This window comes from Xenopus laevis, chromosome 8S (assembly GCF_017654675.1).
Source record: "Xenopus laevis strain J_2021 chromosome 8S, Xenopus_laevis_v10.1, whole genome shotgun sequence".
In the NCBI taxonomy this organism is placed as follows: domain Eukaryota; kingdom Metazoa; phylum Chordata; class Amphibia; order Anura; family Pipidae; genus Xenopus; species Xenopus laevis.
Window position 1 is genome coordinate 55,500,975 of NC_054386.1, and position 19,688 is coordinate 55,520,662.

At 41.8% G+C, this 19,688-nt stretch overlaps 1 protein-coding gene across 1 annotated transcript in view; it reads right to left on the reverse strand.

Annotated features, from left to right (window-relative positions):
• slc16a2.S (solute carrier family 16, member 2 (thyroid hormone transporter) S homeolog) overlaps positions 1 to 14,168 on the reverse strand; it is a 126,273-nt gene extending 112,105 nt beyond the window's left edge. The window contains exon 1 of the mRNA XM_018232946.2: positions 13,822 to 14,168. Within this exon, the coding sequence (XP_018088435.1) occupies positions 13,822 to 14,128 (307 nt within the window). The 5' untranslated portion in view covers positions 14,129 to 14,168. The remainder of the gene's footprint in view (positions 1 to 13,821) is intronic.
• Positions 14,169 to 19,688: the final 5,520 nt, after the last annotated feature.

Sequence of the window (19,688 nt, forward strand, 5' to 3'; positions counted from 1 at the left end):
GTTCAGCATTGCTTTGCAGTTTGGCAGTTTGCAGTAGAAACACTTATTTACCCATATTGGATTCGTCAGAATGTGTACTTTCTGAAAATATATGGTTTTCTGGGGTCTCTGTACTGTTAGGGGGGTCTAATGTTGCATAATACACACACCAGGTGCTTATATTGCAGCTGCCAGTGTGTCAGCCGTGAAAATGTATATACACTATTGTCATTTGGGGGTCTCTGTGCGCCACATAGTTTGGTATATCTATGCATACTGGGCATCAAAGTGTTCAGTAGACCCCTGGCGTTCATATTTAGGATGTTTTATGCTGATAAGTTACGAAATGTGGGGCATATAATGGGGTAAAATTCAAGCTTTGTGACGATTTTCAGAAATTTGATAAAAACCGTTACGTTCAGCATTGCTTTGCAGTTTGGCAGTTTGCAGTAGGAACACATATTTACCCATATTGGATTTGTCAGAATGTGTACTTTCTGAAAATATATGGTTTTCTGGGGTCTCTGTACTGTTAGGGGGGTCTAATGTCGCATATTACACACACCAGGTGCTCATATTGCAGCAGCCAGCGCGCGTCAGCCGTGAAAATGTATATACACTATTGTCATTTGGGGGTCTCTGTGCGCCACATAGTTTGGTTTATCTATGCATATTGGGCATCAAAGTGTTTAGTAGACCCCTGGCGTTCATATTTAGGATGTTTTATGCTGATAAGTTACGAAATGTGGGGCATATAATGGGGTAAAATTCAAGCTTTGTGACAATTTTCAGAAATTTGATAAAAACCGTTATGTTCAGCATTGCTTTGCAGTTTGGCAGTTTGCAGTAGAAACACTTATTTACCCATATTGGATTCGTCAGAATGTGTACTTTCTGAAAATATATGGTTTTCTGGGGTCTCTGTACTGTTAGGTGGTCTAATGTCGCATAATACACACACCGAGTGGTTATATTGCAGCAGCCAGCGCGTCAGCCGTGAAAATGTCTATACATATTGTCATTTGGGGGTCTCTGTGCGCCACATAGTTTGGTATATCTATGCATATTGGGCATCAAACTGTTTAGTAGACCCCTATGTTTATATTTAGGATGCTTTATGCTGGTAATGATACATGGACAATACGATGCTGGAAAGTTGAAGCTTTGAGGCAATTTCCAGATATTTCACCAAAACCGCCAAATTTGGCAAAGCCTTGCGACTCAGTAGTTTGGAGCAGAAAGGCATGGGTACCCATTTTAGATTCCGTAGAATGTGTACTTTCCAAAAATATATGGGTTTGGGGGGTAAACATATATTTCTGTGTTTTTACCCCGCAAAAATGCAGTCAATGTGTTGATTTTTCATTAGCTGAAGTTACCCACGGGACTGTTTGTATGCGCTAACTTCATTTTGGGGCCTCTAAATGCCAGATACTTTGGTAAACTTATGAACAATGGCCACCAAAATGTTCAGAGGAACCCTGGCAATCATATTTAGGGTGCTTTTTCTTAGTACGTAATGACACATGGGTGATATGGTGCTGGGAAGTTGAAGCTTTGAGGCAATTTTCAGATATTTCACCAAAACCGGCAACTTTGGGAAAGCCTTGCGACTCGGTAGTTTGGAGCAATAAGGCATGGGTACCCATTTTAGATTCTGTAGAATGTGTACTTTCCAAAAATGAATGGGTTTGGGGGGTAAACATATATTTCTGTGTTTTTACCCCACAAAAATGCAGTCAATGTGTTGATCTTTCATTAGCTGAAGTTACCCACAGGACTATTTGTATGCGCTAACTTCATTTTGGGGCCTCTAAATGCCAGATACTTTGGTAAACCTATGAACAATGGCCACCAAACTGTTCGGAGGAACCCTGGCAATCATATTTAGGGTGCTTTTTCTTGGTGCATAACGATACATGGGTGATATGGTGCTGAGAATTTGAAGCTTTGAGGCAATTTTCAGATATTTCACCAAAACCGACAATTGTGGCAAAGCCTTGCGACTCAGTAGTTTGGAGCAGAAAGGCATGGGTACCCATTTTAGATTCTGTAGAATGTGTACTTTCCAAAAATATATGGGTTTTGGGGGGTAAACATATATTTCTGTGTTTTTACCCCACAAAAATGCAGTCAATGTGTTGATTTTTCATTAGCTGAAGTTACCCACGGGACTGTTTGTATGCGCTAACTTCATTTTGGGGCCTCTAAATGCCAGATACTTTGGTAAACTTATGAACAATGGCCACCAAAATGTTCAGAGGAACCCTGGCAATCATATTTAGGGTGCTTTTTCTTAGTACGTAATGACACATGGGTGATATGGTGCTGGGAAGTTGAAGCTTTGAGGCAATTTTCAGATATTTCACCAAAACCGTCAACTTTGGGAAAGCCTTGCAACTCAGTAGTTTGGAGCAGAAAGGCATGGGTACCCATTTTAGATTCAGTAGAATGTGTACTTTCCAAAAATATATGGGTTTGGGGGGTAAACATATATTTCTGTGTTTTTACCCCACAAAAATGCAGTCAATGTGTTGATTTTTCATTAGATGAAGTTACCCACGGGACTGTTTGTATGCGCTAACTTCATTTTGGGGCCTCTAAATGCCAGACACTTTGGTAAACTTATGAACAATGGCCACCAAAATGTTCAGAGGAACCCTGGCAATCATATTTAGGGTGCTTTTTCTTAGTACGTAATGACACATGGGTGATATGGTGCTGGGAAGTTGAAGCTTTGAGGCAATTTTCAGATATTTCACCAAAACCGACAACTTTGGGAAAGCCTTGCGACTCAGTAGTTTGGAGCAGAAAGGCATGGGTACCCATTTTAGATTCAGTAGAATGTGTACTTTCCAAAAATATATGGGTTTGGGGGGTAAACATATATTTCTGTGTTTTTACCCCACAAAAATGCAGTCAATGTGTTGATCTTTCATTAGCTGAAGTTACCCACGGGACTGTTTGTATGCGCTAACTTCATTTTGGGGCCTCTAAATGCCAGATACTTTGGTAAACTTATGAACAATGACCACCAAAATGTTCAGAGGAACCCTGGCAATCATATTTAGGGTGCTTTTTCTTAGTACGTAATGATACATGGGCGATATGGTGCTGGGAAGTTGAAGGTTTGAGGCAATTTTCAGATATTTCACCAAAACCGACAATTTTGGGAAAGCCTTGCGACTCAGTAGTTTGGAGCAGAAAGGCATGGGTACCCATTTTAGATTCAGTAGAATGTGTACTTTCCAAAAATATATGGGTTTGGGGGGTAAACATATATTTCTGTGTTTTTACCCCACAAAAAATGCAGTCAATGTGTTGATTTCTCAGTAGCTGAAGTAAAGTCCTGATCAATTTGGAAGTGCTAACTTCATATTGGTGTCTCTAAATGCCAGATACTTTGGTAAACCTATGCATAATGGGTATCAAACTGTTCAGTGGACCCCTGGCAATCATATTTCAGGTGCTTTTTCTTGGTACCTAATATAGTTTGGGATATGCGGAGCAGCAAAATAAAACCTTTGAAATGATTTTTCAGAATTTTGAATTTTTTTTTGAAAAACCGCTATTTTCAGACAAGCTTTTATGTTTGGTAGTTGGGAGTAGAGAGACATAGTTACCCATTTTGTAATCGGCAGAATGTGTACTTTTCAAAAATGTATGGTTTTCTGGGGTAAACCTACGGTTTCAGGATTTTTTGCCTTGGAATCTAAAGCATGCCGTTTTCTGCCTTAGTGCTTTCAAAATTCAGTAATATACTGCCGGGAGTTTTTGCTGTACAGAAATCCTAAATCTCCCTAAAACTATACATATCTGGTATTGGCACGTTCGAAAGACATAAGGCTTTCCAAATCAGTTGGATTTTCATCCCTAAAATGAAATATTTTTCTGGTATAAATTGATATACGATGAAAAATGGTAATTTTTCATTTTTTTTTGGTATTTAGCACTATAAATTTTTTTGCACAGGTGGAAATACATGAAAACTCAGGCAGATTTAGAAAGCTCAGTTTCTACCGAAAAAAACAATGTATAGTTTTCCTAGGTAAACTATAGGTTTCCCCTCAGAAAATGCCCCTAAAGTGAGAGAGCACAAAATGTTTCAAAAACGGCTGGCATTTCGCGTAACCAAAATGTGAAATTCTGCTGGCACTTAAAGGGTTAAATGACATACCTTCTGTTATTTACCACAATGAAATGAAGTCACGATACACAGCCACAATGCACACTCCCACATGCACTAGAGAATTATGGCAGTCAAGGAAAATGGCAGCCGCCTTACACACCATAGAGCCACAAACATTATTAAGAATGCAAAACAAACACAGGATCTAGTTGCAGAATACATGATCTGCTCTAATGCTATATATACCTATAATGCCAGATGAATTAAGCAGCAGTAACAGACCTATCATTAAAAATGCTACTTGACATAAGTAATGAGCAATATAGCAATAGTAATACAGTACATGTATGCACCTGTCTCTAGTTAGGGTGCAGACCATATTCTGACAGAAATGTCCATATGAAGATGCGTCATCTGGTTTTCCCTAAACTAGGAGGTGACTGCCTGGCAGAAGGGACTGTTTGAATACAATGCACCTACAGAAAAGGAGTATTTTGTAAATAGTCAAATATACTTCTAATCCGGTGATGGCAGACAGTAAGATCTGTCACCTGGTTAAATCTGCGATACTGTAACATCTCCCAAAAATGGCATCTCGGTTTGGCGTTTATCTCAGTCCCATGCTAGAAGCACGGTTGTATTGAGGATAGTTTGCTTAAACAGAGATAATGAGCACTTTATAAACAAATCCCTCCTCCTCCCAGCCACAGTCTGTCTGTGGCTTTCAGATATGGAAAAGGTCATTATACAGAGGATTTATTTATGTATTTATGGACTGGTAATTTGTTTAATGACTTTCAGCTCCTCCTACAGCTGCTAGAAAGAGCCACAGGAAACTGAAAAGTAACACGTGCTTTTGGTTCCAGTCTTTCTCATATTTAGAAATAACAAAAAATTGATTTTTTAAAAAAAAAAAAAAGTACATTCAGCACAATCCCTACAATAGGAATTTGTGTTGAAATAATAACACCAAATGAAATAATACCAAACACATTTTGAAAGCACTTATTTGTAACAGTTACTGGACTGTGTAATAACATTCCAGACAAATTGTGAAATGTCCAAAGTCAAGTTGTCTAAAAGCTGTTATAGAATGAAAGTTAATTTTTAGAAAGAGCTTACCTAAACTCATCCTTCTGTCTCCTGCAGCGGGCAAACATTGTAGCACATCGGGCTGTTTATTTGTTCATTCCCCTTGCGGATAATCTCTCTAATTAGAAGCCCATAAAACAGGGTTTTGACAGCTGCTCTGGGCCCATTATCCCCTATCAGTGATCCCACATTGCATTTCATGTACAGTGTTCTGTCAGATCTCAAAAACCTGGTACCAACTGGAGGGGGCAATGTCTGAAGCTGCTGTAAAAGAACTGAGCTGGAGGTTGCTGGTCTATTGCCTCTAAGCCCAAAGCTGTGAGCTAACAGAACCGGGAAGGAGAAGCCTTCGGCATAGATAAATAAGCTCTAAGCCACCTTCTCTACAGCGACTCTAAGATTTTTTCTTAAAGCATGTTGCTATGAAAATAAATAAGAATGTGTCAGTATTACTAGTTGTAGCAAAATCTTTCTGGCCAAAACTTCCCCAAATTTGTCCCCAGTCCAGCAGTACTTAACCTGGCCCAATCTGACATGGTAAAAGTTACTCTGCAGTTGCGAGTCACGACGCCAGCAGAGGGCACAATTCTTTCATAGGTTGCAGTATTGTTTATATTTTATTAGCCTCCAGAAGAATTGCTTTGCCTCCAGTCAAGAGTGAGAAAAGTAAAACAGCATGGCTTCTTCTACTTTCTGCCCCCTTCCTGCCAAGCAGTTACCGCTGGGCAGGGCCAGATTTGGGGTACTTTTGGCCAGAAAGAGTTTGGTGCCAGAACTCTGTAGTAATATTGACATGTACCAGTGCATCACTTGATAAGGGTTGCCATAATAGCTTGTCAGGAAATATACTTTCAAGTATATGGTTTGGGTGCCACATTCACAGGCTTTTGGTTAAAGCCTTGTGGGCTTTTAAACTTTTAAGGACAAGAAAAGGCCAAATCACTAGGTTCTAACTTGTTGTTAGGTACCCCCAGGCTGTGAATCTAGTCTTTACCTGGTACCTGGGCTGGTGCTCCTCTTCTTCAAAACATGTATAAACCCAAGAACTTCTTGCAGAGCACCGGGTTGCAAACTTCCACCTCTCCTCTAGGCATCCCTTTCAGTTTGGCTGGATGTACAGTACTCAAAACTGCCCAATGAGAGCCCGGGAGAAGAAAGAAGATGTTGGTGCCTTGCTGTACATGCAATTTGCCAAGCTGGTCCATTCAATATGAAGGCTACATACAGAAGTTCGCTTATCAGTACAACACCTAATTACCATGAACCAGAAGGTTCATTCAAACAGTACTACATTACACTGCAAAAGGGTCCCTTTGCTAAGGAGATTCTTCCCGGGCTTGAGAATTTTTGCTGTACACAACATTATAGAACAGATGATTGCCTTGCTAGGCCAAATTACTACTGCATACGGGCATTTATAAATTGTAATTTTCATTAAAAAAATACTTGTTTTTAAAAAGTTTATTAAAAGCATGATACTTTTGGGAGGAAAATATTTGCTTAATATCATTTTAAAAATTGTATTTTAGTAAAAAAGCCTAACATGGGCAAACAATAGCTCTCCAGTGTGTGCTATAACAAGCAGGATGGTGGGGTGTATAGAAAGAACCAGCACAGAAGCCTCAATATGCAACAGTGAAACTTTACACAAATATAAAACAAACAGCAGTGATTTTAGCCATATGCCCTGGCACACAGGATTATAATTAATAAAAAAATCAATTACACTGTGCTGGATGTTAATTAAATCTGTACAAATAGATTTTATGAGTTTTTACAGTTTGTTTTATATATTTAATAATGTTTTTTTCAGAAAAAAAACAACACACTCACACTGTGAGTAACCAACTCTAATTGGCTGATTCCAGTATGTGTCAGCGATCTATAATGCACTTCTGCCAACATCATACCATAATACCAGGATTATTTTTAGTACAGGTATGGTACCAATTATCCAGAATGCTGGGGACCTGGGGTTTTCCAGAAAAGAGGTCTTTCTGAAATAAACACAATAGGATTGTTTTGCCTCCAGTAAGAATTAATTATATCTTGGTTGGGATCAAGTACAAGGCACAAGTAAATTATTTTCTAAAAGTTGAATTATTTAATCAAAATGGCATCTATGGGTGATGGACTTCCCCTAATTCGCAGCTTTCTGGATAATGGGTTTCCAGATAACAAATCCCATAACTGTAACTAAATAATGTTAGTGCACTAAAAAAACATTTATAGCTCATAAAACAGTACAACAACAAAAAGGTGCCTATTTGCCAGGTACTGCCTGATTACAAGAGTTCCCTGGGCTGTTGCTCCTCTTTGCTGAAAAATGAACCAACCCAGGGTATGCTCCTAACAGCATCATGCTGCCATCTTCTGATGTCTCCCAATGGCCATTTCAGCTGTCCAAAACCATGGCCATGCATTGTATAGAAAATTTCCTGTTTTTACTATAGTGCACACATGCAAGAACCAGGCAGCTATATTGTGAATGCATGGGATATCATATAGTTGAATGGGCCGTTGAGAAGAGGCCAAAGATAATGGCACAGCACTGCTAGGAGTATACCTCAGGCCAGGGCAGTTTTCACCAAAAAGGTAATAAGGTTAGCGATTATTATCACTGTGGGATGCTGGTACCTGACAAAAAAAGCATTCACTACAGTTGGCTTTATTTTCACTTAAAGATATTTTTTTTTTATCAGATTGCCCTATATTTGTTATTTGCACGCCAAATGATGAACTGATCCATGACAGGTAAATTGTGCCAGTTGGGAACAGTTTAGTACCCCAGATAGGGCTAGCTACCTTTTCTGGAAATAAATACCGGCCTTCCTATATATTTATCTTTTTTCCCTATTAATAGCATTGGGATCAACCATCATTTTTCACCGGCCAGGCCAGTAAAATACGGCCAGGTGGCAACCCTAAACCCAGAGCCCCCGTTTGACATTCTGGGGGCTTCTTTTCCCTGTGGTCAGCATGAGCAGTTATTAGTTCCAAGAAATATGTCCCAGGATTGCCTTCCAGCCTAGAGACCAAGACGAAGTGCACCATAAAAATTATACAGAATTATTGAGTCTTATATAAAAATTACATAGGCTTTTTAGCATTAATTTACTTTTCAACAGACACATTGAAATAAGCATATGTATAAATTTCAACATAGGTGCATTTAGAAATAACAATACAAGGCATACAGCCAGGGTTGTCTCACACAGTAGAGTACCAGCAAGAGTTAAAAACTGAGGCGTGCACAGAAATCAGACCTTGAAAATAATTGAAACCATTTAGCCAAGTAGCATGTTATAGCCAAGTGCTGATTACACTGATAAATAGTTTTAAACTTTTCTCTAAATAAAAACAGTGAACATGGCAGGCACCTCTTGGAAGCACTCTCAATCTACAGTGGGTTACCGCCTGCAGTAACCCAATGCTTTGGTTTCGCAGCCTCCCCCAATGAGATCCAGAGGAAGTGTGATTGTAGGGAGGGGAACACCTCGAAAAACCAAACCAGCTGCCTGATTAAAATACTGCAACAGATGTACAAAGACAGTAAGGGATCTTACACATGGGCGGTTTTCCCCGCGATCTCCCCTGCCTTGCGCTTTCTTCCATTCAGCCGCAGGGTAGCGCAGGAGTAGACACACTCAATAATTATAAAGAGCGCTGTACTCACACAGACGCATGTCAGTACCAAACGCAGGTGAGACGCAGCATGTTGCATTTCACCTACGTTAATCGCATACATGCGTCTGTACGAGTACAGTCCCCTTCAGAATAATTGAGTGTGTCTACTTCTGCGGTTCCCTGCGGCTGAACTGAAGAAAGCACAACGCAGGAGAGCGCAGCGAAAACCGACCATGTGTAAGAGCCCTTAATGTGCCTGGGTGCTGGGAATACACCACATTCAGTTGGAGATCCTAAGTGTAAATCAAAGCAGCAGGTGGCCTAGAGGAGCATATTTTGCCAACAGCCACGATAATTATAAGAATTAACAATTGTCTTGGTAAAAGTGAATTATATTTTATCAACCAGACATGTGTAAGTTGCTCTAAAGGAGGTGCCTTCATCAGTCCTTGAATGTCTTATAAAGGTGTCATAAACAGCTTACACTACTTCTAGCATGTGCAAGTAGGGCATGGTGGCAAAGGAGGTTAGAGTCAGAGGTGTAAATGGCTTATGTTCAGGGCTCTCTGTTACTATACCAGTGGCCATTCTCAGAGCTGCCATCAAAAATCATGGAGCTCCATGAATCTGCCAGGCCATGCCACAAGCCCCATTTCTCAACAAGTCTTAACATTTTCACAAAATCTAGACTCTCTAGACTAAAATCTAGACTCCTGGTTGTCCCCTTGATATCAATGTGTATATATTATATGTTTGGTGCACTAACCCATTAAGAATATTGCATTGGCAAGTTCTTTATGGGAAATCTGGAATCTATGCCATAATGCCATGCTGTGGAACACTTTCAAAGTGCAGCCCATTCAATCCTACTGGGGACCCCCTTAAAGAAAAGAAATATGATTTCACAGCTAATGTCAGGTAACTTCTATCCATTAGCTCAACTATGGCATACAGCTTGTACAATCCAACCATACAACTTTTACAGCTTTGCATATTTTTGGTGTTGCCACAATTCACTCCCAGCAACTCCCTATTTTAAGGAGTCTGTGCATTTCTGTGAGTTGTAGTTCAATTATATCTACACGTTGCTGAAAACACAGACAATAATGAACGTGGTTTATATGGGTAAAAACTTTTTGGCATTTTTTATTTCATTACTCCAAACCAATCTACCAACCAAATATTGTAGATTGTAGTATTTAATAATTACATTAGGCGGGGGTGCAATGAGGCTGTGACCACAAAATACATATACACAAATACAAGAGTCCTCTGTACTCAACCCATTATCAATATATTTAAGACAGAGACATTTTGTACATACTGCTACTGAAAAATTCCTTACCCTTTAAACAAAACATATATTGCAATATATTTGAGCCGGCCGACTACGTCAAAGTCATCCCATATCTGGCTAGTCCTACGCTCAATTTTCATCTGATTCATTAAGAATTATATTGCTTCATTATACATTTTACAAAGGGACTACGTTTTACATGCAACTTACTAGCTGCTTTCAAAGTAAAACTCCCAAACAAGGCTGCCCTTTTATTAGACACCAGTGGTATTTAACATACATGAAGTTTAATTTTAACTTACCCTTTATGCTCAGTCTGAAGCCTTTTGTCCAAAAAAGTTCTACTTCTATGTCCAGTAATGTGGCTAATGCCCTAGTACTTACTATTACTATATTATTTGCCTTGTTTCTCTAAAAAAAACTGATCTCCAGCCATAACCCAGACTGCTGCTTTAAGACGTGAATTTATGGAAAGGCATTTAATCTCTAAATGTTTGGGAAGATTATAGAGCCCAAAGCAGGTATACACACCGGCCCTTGGTGAATGAATAGGAATAAAAAGCTCAGGTTTCACCTATTACTATAGTAGAAAGGTGCCCTCATGCACGGTGTATTTTCAGCTAATGGAAAGGAACCATCTGCCTACTGAGAGCAGATGGCATCACGTCATATAAATAAATATATTTTTGCTTAATGGTTTCACAGAAAGGGACACTGAGCAGGTTACCAATCTGATTAAACAATGCCGTCTTATTAGGGAGGACAGGATAAACGGGCAGCGTGTTTGTTTGTAATCCCAGATTTAGGAACGGGGGAAGCAACATTTGCCTCTGAAAACTGTAAGGGTGGTGACACACGCTAAGATTTGGGAAGATTACGCGCACAGCGACAAATCGCCTCTTCTTCAGGCGACTAATCTCCCTTAAATGCCCTCCCGCCAGCTAGAATGTAAATCGAAGTTGCCTGAATGTTAGCGTGTGTCACCACCCTTAAAGATATACGATGGCACCCACAGTACAGGAATATATAGTATAAATACTACTGCATGGCTACAGACAGAACTTTTTTTGGGTTGGTGCAAGTAGGGATAATTGCTCTATGTCCCACACACAGTGGGCCCTGCATAAAATCAGTTGCATGCAAGTGTGGAAAAGTTCATTACCAACTTACCTAATGACTCTCACTGCACAACAATTCCTATAGTAGCAGTGGCGTAACTGGAGCTTGGTGGGTTAGGGCTTCATGTGGCCCCTATACCTCTTGCCCCCTCCCCCGCAGGGTCTGCTTACTCTATAGTTACAACCCTGAGCAGTGGGGAAAAGACTATCTGGGTTGGGGCTGTAGCTGTGGGATAGCAGGTATAGTTTTGTGAGATGGTGCCTATAGTAGCAGTGGGGCAGTGGGGATAACAGCAGCTATAGTAGGGAGAGATGGTGCTTATAGTCAGGGTCGGACTGGGCCAGCCCAGATCCGCTCCCTGCCGAATCTCCCAGCAGAACCTCCCTGCCGAGACCTCCCTCCTTTATCGGGCAGGTTGCGGCAAATACAAAGTGTGCACATATGCAGTGCAACAGTTGGCAGGCTGGGTAGGGCGACATGGCGGGGGCCCTGTGCCCCCCAGTCTGACCCTGCTTATAGTAGCAGTGGAGATAATCAGCGCTGGATTCGCTGGGCGGGCGCCCCTAGTCCTAGCGCCCGCCCCCACTACCACACGCTGGCGCAAAAGCGAGCGCCGAAGCACTGGGGAGCACAGGCGGCTGGGCAGCATGCCGCCCCCAAAAATGTGCCGCCCTAGGCCCGGGCCTGGAGATAATAGTCTCTGGGAAATGACTGTGGCTGTGGGGTAGCAGATATAGTAGGGAGAGATGGTGCCTATAGTAGCAGTGGGATAATAGTCTCTAGGAAAGGGACTGTGTCTGTGGGATAGCAGGGATAGTAGGGAGATATGATGCCTATAGTAGCAGTGAGATAATAGTCTCTGGCAAGGGACTGTGGCTGTGGGATAGCAGGTATAGTAGGGAGAGATTATGCCTATAGTAGCAGTGGGATAATAGTCTCTGGGAATTGGATGTGGCTGTTGGATAGCAGGTATAAATGGGAGACATTGCAATAGCAATATTAGTGGTGCTTATATTTCTGTTGATGTATAAATCCACTGATTTTTGAACAGATGTTAATAGAGGGCTTTGTTAGATTGTTTCAAAAGTCAGAAGCTTCAGGGACAACTACTAGTTTAAGTAGCAGTTATATTTACAAATAACTTTCAAATAATCAAAAATGTTTACTTAATATATATTTAACAACTGATATAAAACAAAATGCTATTTTTGGGTGCAGTATATACCCTTGCTCAACATGAGTTCAGAGTAGGGTTCGTGCTGACTATACTTTTTGGCTATTGTTTTAATCATGAAAACACTATGTTTTTTTATTATTTATTAAGCTAAACATGGCAGAAATAGGGAAAATGTAATATCTTTTTTGCAAGGTCCAAACATAGAGCACCTTCAGTTCAAGAAATAACAAAAACATAATTTTTTTTTGTGATTAAAACAATAGGCAGAATATATGGTATGGTGGTAACAGTGCACTATGATACCCATTGAAGTAAGTTGCAGATTAAACCAAATGTATGCTGGCAAATCTAAACGTCTGTACTAGGAAAGTCCCATAATGCAAAAGGGGTGATGGGAGTATATATGTAATTAAGCCTGTTGGTCAGACTTGTGGCACTTCAGCACTAGTTGAGCTATGCTGCTAGAGGGCTGCCATAGAGATAGACCCTATTGTATTTATAATTTGTATAGAGGTATCTGAGCATTAGATGGAGATGGGAGATACATGTTGCTTTCAGTGTGGTGAGAATTTCTTCAGAAAAGGAAAGTATAGTACTAAAAATTGTGTTATCAGTAGGTGATAACAGGAATGTGTCTTGTGGGAAAGTAATGTGCCAGCTGTTAGATAATTCTGTGTAGATGATAGAAGTGCCAGTAATGTATAGTACACACACACTACATGTTGAGCAGACACTTGTTTAGTACCAAATGATACTCTCATTGCAGCCTCAGCTATAGGGAATAACTCTGACAGATTTCACAGACCTATGCTCAGAGAATATTCCTGTGAGCACGATCTAATGCTTGCATAGAATTGATGTGTGTAGCAGTCTCTAAGAACTCTAGTTGCAGACACTAGTTCAGGCCAAACAGATCCCTCTTTTGGTTCCCTGCAGAAGCCCTGATTATCTTGGATTGGTTCACACACACTACAAAAAGATGATACCAATCATTCCCTGTGCCTATAAATGCTATAAAAGCTATGCGTAGCATGATGCATCTATAGGCACCCACTGGAATACCTAAAGACATGGAGTCTTTAGGTATTCCAGTGGGTGCCTATAGATGCATCATGCTACGCATAGCTTTTATAGTCAATCAATAAGCTCTGATGGGTGTCTATATCCCCTTATGGGTTTCCATACATATACCTAAAAGTACCTTGTAGTCGGTGAGCTTTTCAGTGCCCTTCATGTTTAGCTCCTAAGTTGCACAGGGATTCCTGCTGTAGTGCTAGCACAGGAGTAATACGGCACGAGCCGAGAGAAAAGTAACTCTGCACACTCAGACACACATAGTAGGACCCAGGCCAGACAGAGAAGGAGTTAGCGCTGTAAGTAGAAGTAACTCGCAGAAGTTACCTGTCCTGAAGTCCATGCCCTGTCCCTTGGTGCTGCCATCCATCTCCTCCTGGAGGATCACATACAGAATCCCGAACGAGTTTTGGATGCCGAAGATGGAGCCGCTGCACCAGGTGGCTGCCAGCACTACGACCCAGCCGAAGCCTCCGTCGGGCACCCGACCCCTCACGTCTTCCTCTCGCTTCCCTGGCACGGGCACCTCGGCTGGCACCGCAGACCCTTCCGGGGCTCCCCCGAGCAGGCTGTCCCGCATCCCCTGCTCTTCCCCCGGCGGCAGGTTCTCGTCCTCCTCTGCTTCTTCTTCCATCGCTTGGCTCTCCTCCTCCCTACTGCTCCCTCCCTTGGTCCCCTCCCCGGACCCTCCCATCCCTCCCGCCCCACTCTACCTGCTCGTCTGTTTTGCCCGCACTTTCCTTCAAAGCGCACTTAGCGCTTTTTTTTTCTGATGCGGCGGATAGCGCGCAACGAGGTTCTAACAGCCCCAGACAGCCAAGGAGGGAGCCGCCGACTTCCACACGCTGTACTGTAAGTGCGCACTGCTCCCTACACATGCACTGCTTCCTGTACAGCCCACATGCTTGTCTACTGCACGTGGGGAATCTGCCTACCTACTGCTGCGCTCTCTGCTCTCCCCAATCCCCAGCGCTATGAACCCAATGTAACCCAGAATAACTTACTCTATGCAATCATTGCTCCCACTAGTAACGGACATTAATATGCATTCACTGCACTCTCAATATTTCCTACTCTATGCACGGTATGCACCACCCACAACTTCTACATCATCCCCTGCACCTCTACCCACGATGCAATCTCTGCACCCCAATATCCACAATACAATGTACTCTCTGCACTCCAACCCTGCAATACTATGCAGTATCTGCACCCCAATACCCACCAATACTATGCACTCTCTGCACCCCATCCCTGAAATACTATGCACTCTCTGCATCCCAATACCCACCAATACTATGCACTCTCTGCACCCCAACCTGAAATACTATGCACTCTCTGCATCCCAATACCCACCAATACTATGCACTCTCTTCACCCAACCCTGAAATACTATGCACTCTCTGTACTCCAACCCTGCAATACTATGCACTCTCTGCACTCCAATACTCACCAATACTGTGCAATCTCTGCACCCCAATACCCACCAATACTGTGCACTCTCTGCACCCAACTCTGCAATACTATGCACTCTCTGAACTCCAACTCTGCAATACTATGCACTCTCTTCACCCAACCCTGCAATACTATGCACTGTCTGCACTCCAATAACCACCAATACTATGCATTCTCTGCACTCCAATACCCACCATACTGTGCAATATCTGCACCCCAATACCCACCAATACTATGCACCCTCTGCACCCAACCCTACAATACTATGCACTCTCTGCACTCCAACCCTGCAATATTATGCACTCTCTTCACCCAACCCTGCAATACTATGCACTCTCTGCACTCCAATACCCACCAATACTATGCACTCTCTGCACCCAACCCTGCAATACTATGCACTCTCTGAACTCCAACTCTGCAATACTATGCACTCTCTTCACCCAACCCTGCAATACTATGCACTGTCTGCACTCCAACTCTGCAATACTATGCACTCTCTTCACCCAATCCTGCAATACTATGCACTCTCTGCACTCCAATACCCACCAATACTGTGCAATCTCTGCACCCCAATAACCACCAATACTATACACTATCTGCACCCCAACCCTGCAATAATATGCACTCTCTGCACCCAATACCCACCAATATTATGCACTCTCTGCACTCCAACCCTGCAATATTATGTACTCTCTTCACCCAACCCTGCAATACTATGCACTCTCTGCACTCCAATACCCACCAATACTATGCACTCTGCACCCAACCCTGCAATACTATGCACTCTCTGAACTCCAACTCTGCAATACTATGCACTCTCTTCACCCAACCCTGCAATACTATGCACTGTCTGCACTCCAACTCTGCAATACTATGCACTCTCTTCACCCAACCCTGCAATACTATGCACTCTCTGCACTCCAATACCCACCAATACTGTGCAATCTCTGCACCCCAATAACCACCAATACTATACACTATCTGCACCCCAACCCTGCAATAATATGCAGTCTCTGCACCCAATACCCACCAATATTATGCACTCTCTGCACCCAACCCTGCAATACTATGAACTCTCTGAACTCCAACTCTGCAATACTATGCACTCTCTTCATCCAACCCTGCAATACTATGCACTGTCTGCACTCCAATACCCACCAATACTATGCACTCTCTGCACTCCAATACCCACCAATACTGTGCAATCTCTGCGCCCCAATACCCACCAATACTATGTACTATCTGCACCCCAACCCTGCAATAATATGCACTCTTTACACCCCAATACTATGCACCCAGCACAGAATTTAAACTCCAACAGCACAATGGCTGACAACCATGGAAAGTAACACAGCTATCCTGTATGTATGCATGGGATATAAAGTGCTTGCTGTAGGGAATATTACACACCTTTCAAACCTTGTAGTTGCATAACATGTTCCTGTGGATGGATTTTCCAGTTGTTTACTCTGTTTAAAGACCCAACCATAAATATAATGTATTCATTGCATGATATGCTCCTGTTGGGGGTAATGCAGTTGTGGGGGGGAAGGGTGACAGTTTTTGTTTTTGTCTAGTATGCCTAGATCTTCATAATTATCAGTGGAGATTCACTGGGGTGCAGTGCACCTCTGGACAATGCCTCTTATCACACTGGTGTGGCAGGGCAGGTGCACTGTAGCAGTTTAGGAAGTTGTGTATGAGTTGCAGCATTGTTCTGTTTACATTCTGTAGGGCAGGGGAAGGCTGTCTGCAACACAACATGCACATGCAGCTCGGAGCCAGACTGCACACGTGGGAAGCAGGGGAGGCACTGTCATTGTGTGTGTCATAGCAGCCAGACACTAGTGCACAGCAGCACTGGCGCAGCCTGAACAGTTTGTTCTTCTGCACATACACACCAGAGGGGAGGTTACCCATTTCCAAATAACACATGCTGATCCCAAGGCACAGCCAGAAGGTTCCACTCATAATTCCACAGTCAAGTCTTGATTCTGGCATGATAAGGAGCACATTGTACTACAGAGCCATCGCCTGGGCTTTCTGCAGAGCTCGTCAGTTCTGTGAGCATGAATGATTGCGACTGTGTGATCCTGTCTGGATATGAAAAAAAATCTTGTGCTATTTCCTTCTCTAAAATAACCTAAAATGTACATTTATTTATAACAGGGTCAATTTTCGTATTCCTGGAAAAGCCACATCTCTCACGATTTCATATTGATTGAAATAAGAAGACGTCTAGGAGAGATTCCAAAGGGAGATCTTCATAAATATTATCTGCACAGTTTCCTAAAAAGCAAGCCATTCTCCTCCCTGCTTGTGTCCCTGAATATCAGATACCACTGCAGGATCATTGCAGCATTCACATTGCTCCCTGTGGAATAGCAATTCTGCCAATAATGAGAGTAGCGAGAATACCCCCAAACATACACACAAAATGTGGGCATCAATGTTAACCCTCCAAGTGGGGTTAAATTATTAATGCCAGCCTAGGGTATTGGTCCTATACAAGTTTAATGGTTTTGGCTCAATTTTAACTGACTAGAGGATAGATACCCCTCTGGAGGTTCTCTGTTTTTATTCCTTGATGGAAACCACACAGGATTTTTATTTCAATAAACCAAGCAATTTAGTTGTATTCCTTCCAATATGGTACATTTGGTTAGCTGCCTGCAAGGCTAAAACTCTAGAGAAAACAGACTTCTGGGCAGTCCAATAAGTACAGGTATGGGCTCAGTTATCTCGAAACTCGTTATCCAGAAAGTTCTGAATTACAGTTAGGCAGTCGCCCATAGTCTCACACCTGTATAAAGTTTCAATAAATGTGAATAAATGCCTTCTTACCAAAGTTTAGTTGAGCCCTGATACTGAGGACCAGTTACATGTGTTTCACCACTAGCTGTCTGTATAGGTAAGAGTAAGGAGAGTCTCTTGTCATGTTAGAAGGTCTTTAAAACTGCACTGCAGGTTCTCGCTGTGAATGTACAGTAGGAAAGCCAGTTGAGTGTGAGATGAGACAGTAGTTGGGAAATGCTGCTACATTCCCTAGCAGGTAGCTATTTCTGTCTGCCTGTTCGTGATGTCAGCAGTGGCAGTTCATGGACCAGCCTACCAGTTTACCCCAGGCCCAGACTGCGGGCTGTGTACTGGAAATACCAGTAGTCCCAGAGACTATTATCCCACTGCGACTATAGGCACCATCTCTCCCTACTATACCTGCTATATCCCACAGTCCCTTCCTAGAGACTATTATCTCCACTGCTACTATAAGCTGTTTTCTTGTTTTGACTGTCCCTGTCTACTTTGCTGTTTTTACTTTCTTGAGCTTCCTATACTGAAGTGATTGTGTCCGGTTAGTTGTGCTTCCTTTGCATTTACTCCAAATGATGGTTCACACTTAAAACACTGCACCTGTTGGGTGCTGGGGCGGCTGTGTGGGATTGCGGTCTTATACAGGGACATTTCTGAATATGCTCACTTAACAATTCAGAGCTCTGCTCACTTTGCTTATTTTGTATCAGTTTACTTATACTCAACGATGTTGCCTTATTATTTTATTCCATCTAATAAGTTTACATCACTGTATATATTTTGTTACTGATGATTTACATTGCCGTTTCACATTCTGCGCTTCAAATCATGTTCATGGTCACCTAATTCTGTGCACCTGTTTTGCAATGCTTTCCCTGGTTACTAAGGACTGTGTTTGGCGCCAGATTTGTTTTGTTAGGGTTTAAATGTTTATGCTGCTTTTCAGTCTGTTGGTTTGTCCCTGAGGAAGAGCACTGGGTGTGCTCTAAATGTTGGATTTTTTATTTAAAAAACTTTTCTTCTTTATATTGAGTCCCAGTGTATGCGGTACTCTCTCCAACAAGGAGTACTTTATTTATTATAATACGCAAGTTTTAGTGAGTCATGTGACAAAAAGGGCATCACTAAGTTCCGTTTATAACTGATGACATCATCAGGAGCCGATCCAGTGTTACACGGGGGAGACAGGAGCTGTTGGACAGCACACAGGAAGAAAGGAATGAAAGGACTATACAATATTACAATAATGTAATAAAAAGTCGTAAGTCTGCCCACATTTAGTAACTATTGCAACCAATCAGATGTTTACTTTCAAAAAGATGACCACTAAATACTGCTGATTCTTTATTAATATAGCACAAAAACAGTATTTCAGTTCTTGTCACATACAATTTAAAAGTATGCAGAGCTTCTGAGATGTTTTGAATTTGATGCTGTGGCTGCTCATGGAAGGAACATTTCTTTGAGTGTCACATCTCATCAGGATATTGTCATCTCATCAGGTGATGTTGTGATGGCTGATTCAGTTAATGCCTTTAAGAATGGCTTATAGACATAATATCAAAGGCTATTGTGATACTAAGCTCTATAGTTAGTATAGGTATGGGTATATAGAATTTAATTAAAAGTAGGGAGGGGTGTGTGTATGGATGCTGGGTTTTCATTTGGAGGGGTTGAACTTGATGGACTTTGTCTTTTTTTCAGCCCAATTTAACTATGTAACTTACTAACTATGTAACTATCTACAATGTTCTAAAAAATTCTAAGGGCAACTGGGACAACTCACCAGAATTTGTTCTGCACAACATACAGCAATCAGTCCAGACAGACGACCAGAATGATATATATTTTTTTAAGTTATCTGGTTAATTAAAAATAAATAGAAAGGGAACCTTAAATATCTGCAATGGTGTATGAAAAAATAACAG